This window comes from Lentinus tigrinus (assembly GCF_003813185.1).
Source record: "Lentinus tigrinus ALCF2SS1-7 unplaced genomic scaffold L226scaffold_180, whole genome shotgun sequence".
In the NCBI taxonomy this organism is placed as follows: Eukaryota; Fungi; Basidiomycota; class Agaricomycetes; order Polyporales; family Polyporaceae; genus Lentinus; species Lentinus tigrinus.
The window spans coordinates 1-1726 of record NW_027138089.1 but is presented as its reverse complement, the minus strand read 5'-3'; the positions used below and the strand labels follow the sequence as shown (position 1 = coordinate 1726).

Genomic DNA, 1726 nt, shown 5'->3' with positions numbered 1-1726 from the left:
GCCCAGGCCGCGAACGGTGACGCGGCGTTGAAGGCTCGCGCTGGGGGGTCTGTAGCATGTATTGGCGAGTCATCGCCTGCAATCATGACAGGCGCAAGCTCATAGCCTGAGCCTCCTTGCAGCAGCGAGGCTAGGCGCGAGGGTGAAAACTATATCGCAAACTGTGAATTGCCGGTCAATCTGCCGGTGAGGTGGCACTTACCAGATCGGCAAATGGCAGGCCTGGGTCGCTTTGAGACTCCTAAACTGTGTGGAGGAGAGCTGGTTAACCTGTAGTACAATGATACGCTGTGCCGACCTACAGTCATATCCGCCATGTCGAATCGGACCTTTTTTGGCCATCGGTGATTTCGATGCAGTTGTAGTCGGTTCGCCGGCAACTGTCTTGTCATCTTGTCTGAAATGTCAGCGTTGTTCAAGACGATAGACCACCCTTTTACGTACTCGGGTTGAGGTCGCTTGAGGACCTGTTCCTGGGGCGTTTCAGCCCATTGCGCGGTGCGCCGTGAACTGAACAAATCGAAAGTTGGCGTACATATCCACTGAGAGTACACAAACGTGCTGACCAGTCTAAGAGGACAGCCCAAGAGTCTATACCGGTGCTTGCGATCAATACGGCAACGACTATAGTGGAGGCAGGAAGGATCAGTATGGAGCACTGGTTAAGCGGAAACCAACATCAGCGCTTGTGCTGGATACGGATCATGTGATGTTTTCATTCTCCCGCACGATCGATCTCTTACCTCCTGCGTCTTATCTACATAACCTTCACCCGTCCGCACTATGGGTATATGCCACTGCGATGAGTGTAAGCTCTGGACCTACAAGGATGTTGACGGTATCTATAGGCCGGGACGGGCCAATCTCGACGCTGCCACAATCCTCGGACACGCATATGCACAGAGGCAGAAGCGGAAGCTGGCAACCGCCTCGAAAGTCCGAGGCGTGCCGGCAGGAGAAGACGAGGAAGGGTCTACCGCCGCAGATGGTCGGTCGCCTGACGAACCGTCGTGGGCGGAGAGCACGATTCTCTTGGAGACCCTACGGGATGACACCGGTGGACGACCGGCCGTGCGGCCAAGGGAAACATCCGTCAAGGAAGGGTCTCATACGAAGGTGCGCCATACACTGCGGCCGACATGCCTTACATTCGAGCGAATTGTGCAGCGATCAACGATGCCCGCCGATGAGCAAGGTGGGAAGAAGGACTGTCCAAGCGCCGCGTCTGCCCCCCCGAATATCGAAGTGAGTGATCGTACATGAGACTTGATATATGATATAAGAGCGCTGCCAACCAACGAATGTCAGGATGCCCTCATTCGTGAGCGTAGAGCTGAACTGGGCATGCTCGAGTCGTCGATCACCCTACGTTCCAGAGTCGTCTCCCGCTTCACGAAGCTTCGCTTTTGCCAGCTTCCTGCCACACCCGTCGATCGCGTCGGAAATCTCGACCCCAGACATCCTGGAAGCGCAGAGCTGCTGAGGCATCGTGCTTGGCTACAAGTACAGCTGGAGGAGTTGTCCGCGCTTCCCAATATAGGCGACAAGCACACGGATCGACACCTCGATATCATGATCTCCAAGTTCCAGGAGGAGCTCGCTCGTTTGGACAAGCTGCAGAGCGCTGCGTGGCAGAAGGAGAAGACACTAAAAGGGTTGTTGTTCTTGGACGACCCGAACGCCGTGCCTGCGCCTCGTCGCGTTGACCCTCGTGAGTAAATGCCTA

The 1726-nt window shown here is 55.7% G+C and overlaps 1 protein-coding gene across 1 annotated transcript; it reads left to right on the top strand.

Moving 5' to 3' along the window:
* Positions 1-783: 783 nt before the first annotated feature.
* Positions 784-1719, top strand: L226DRAFT_577119 (uncharacterized protein; the record flags this gene model as incomplete). Its single annotated transcript, XM_067685519.1, has 2 exons — positions 784-1245; positions 1309-1719. The coding sequence occupies 2 exons, from the start codon at positions 784-786 to the stop codon at positions 1717-1719; spliced, it is 873 nt and encodes a 290-aa protein (XP_067528178.1).
* Between the last annotated feature and the right edge of the window lie 7 nt (positions 1720-1726).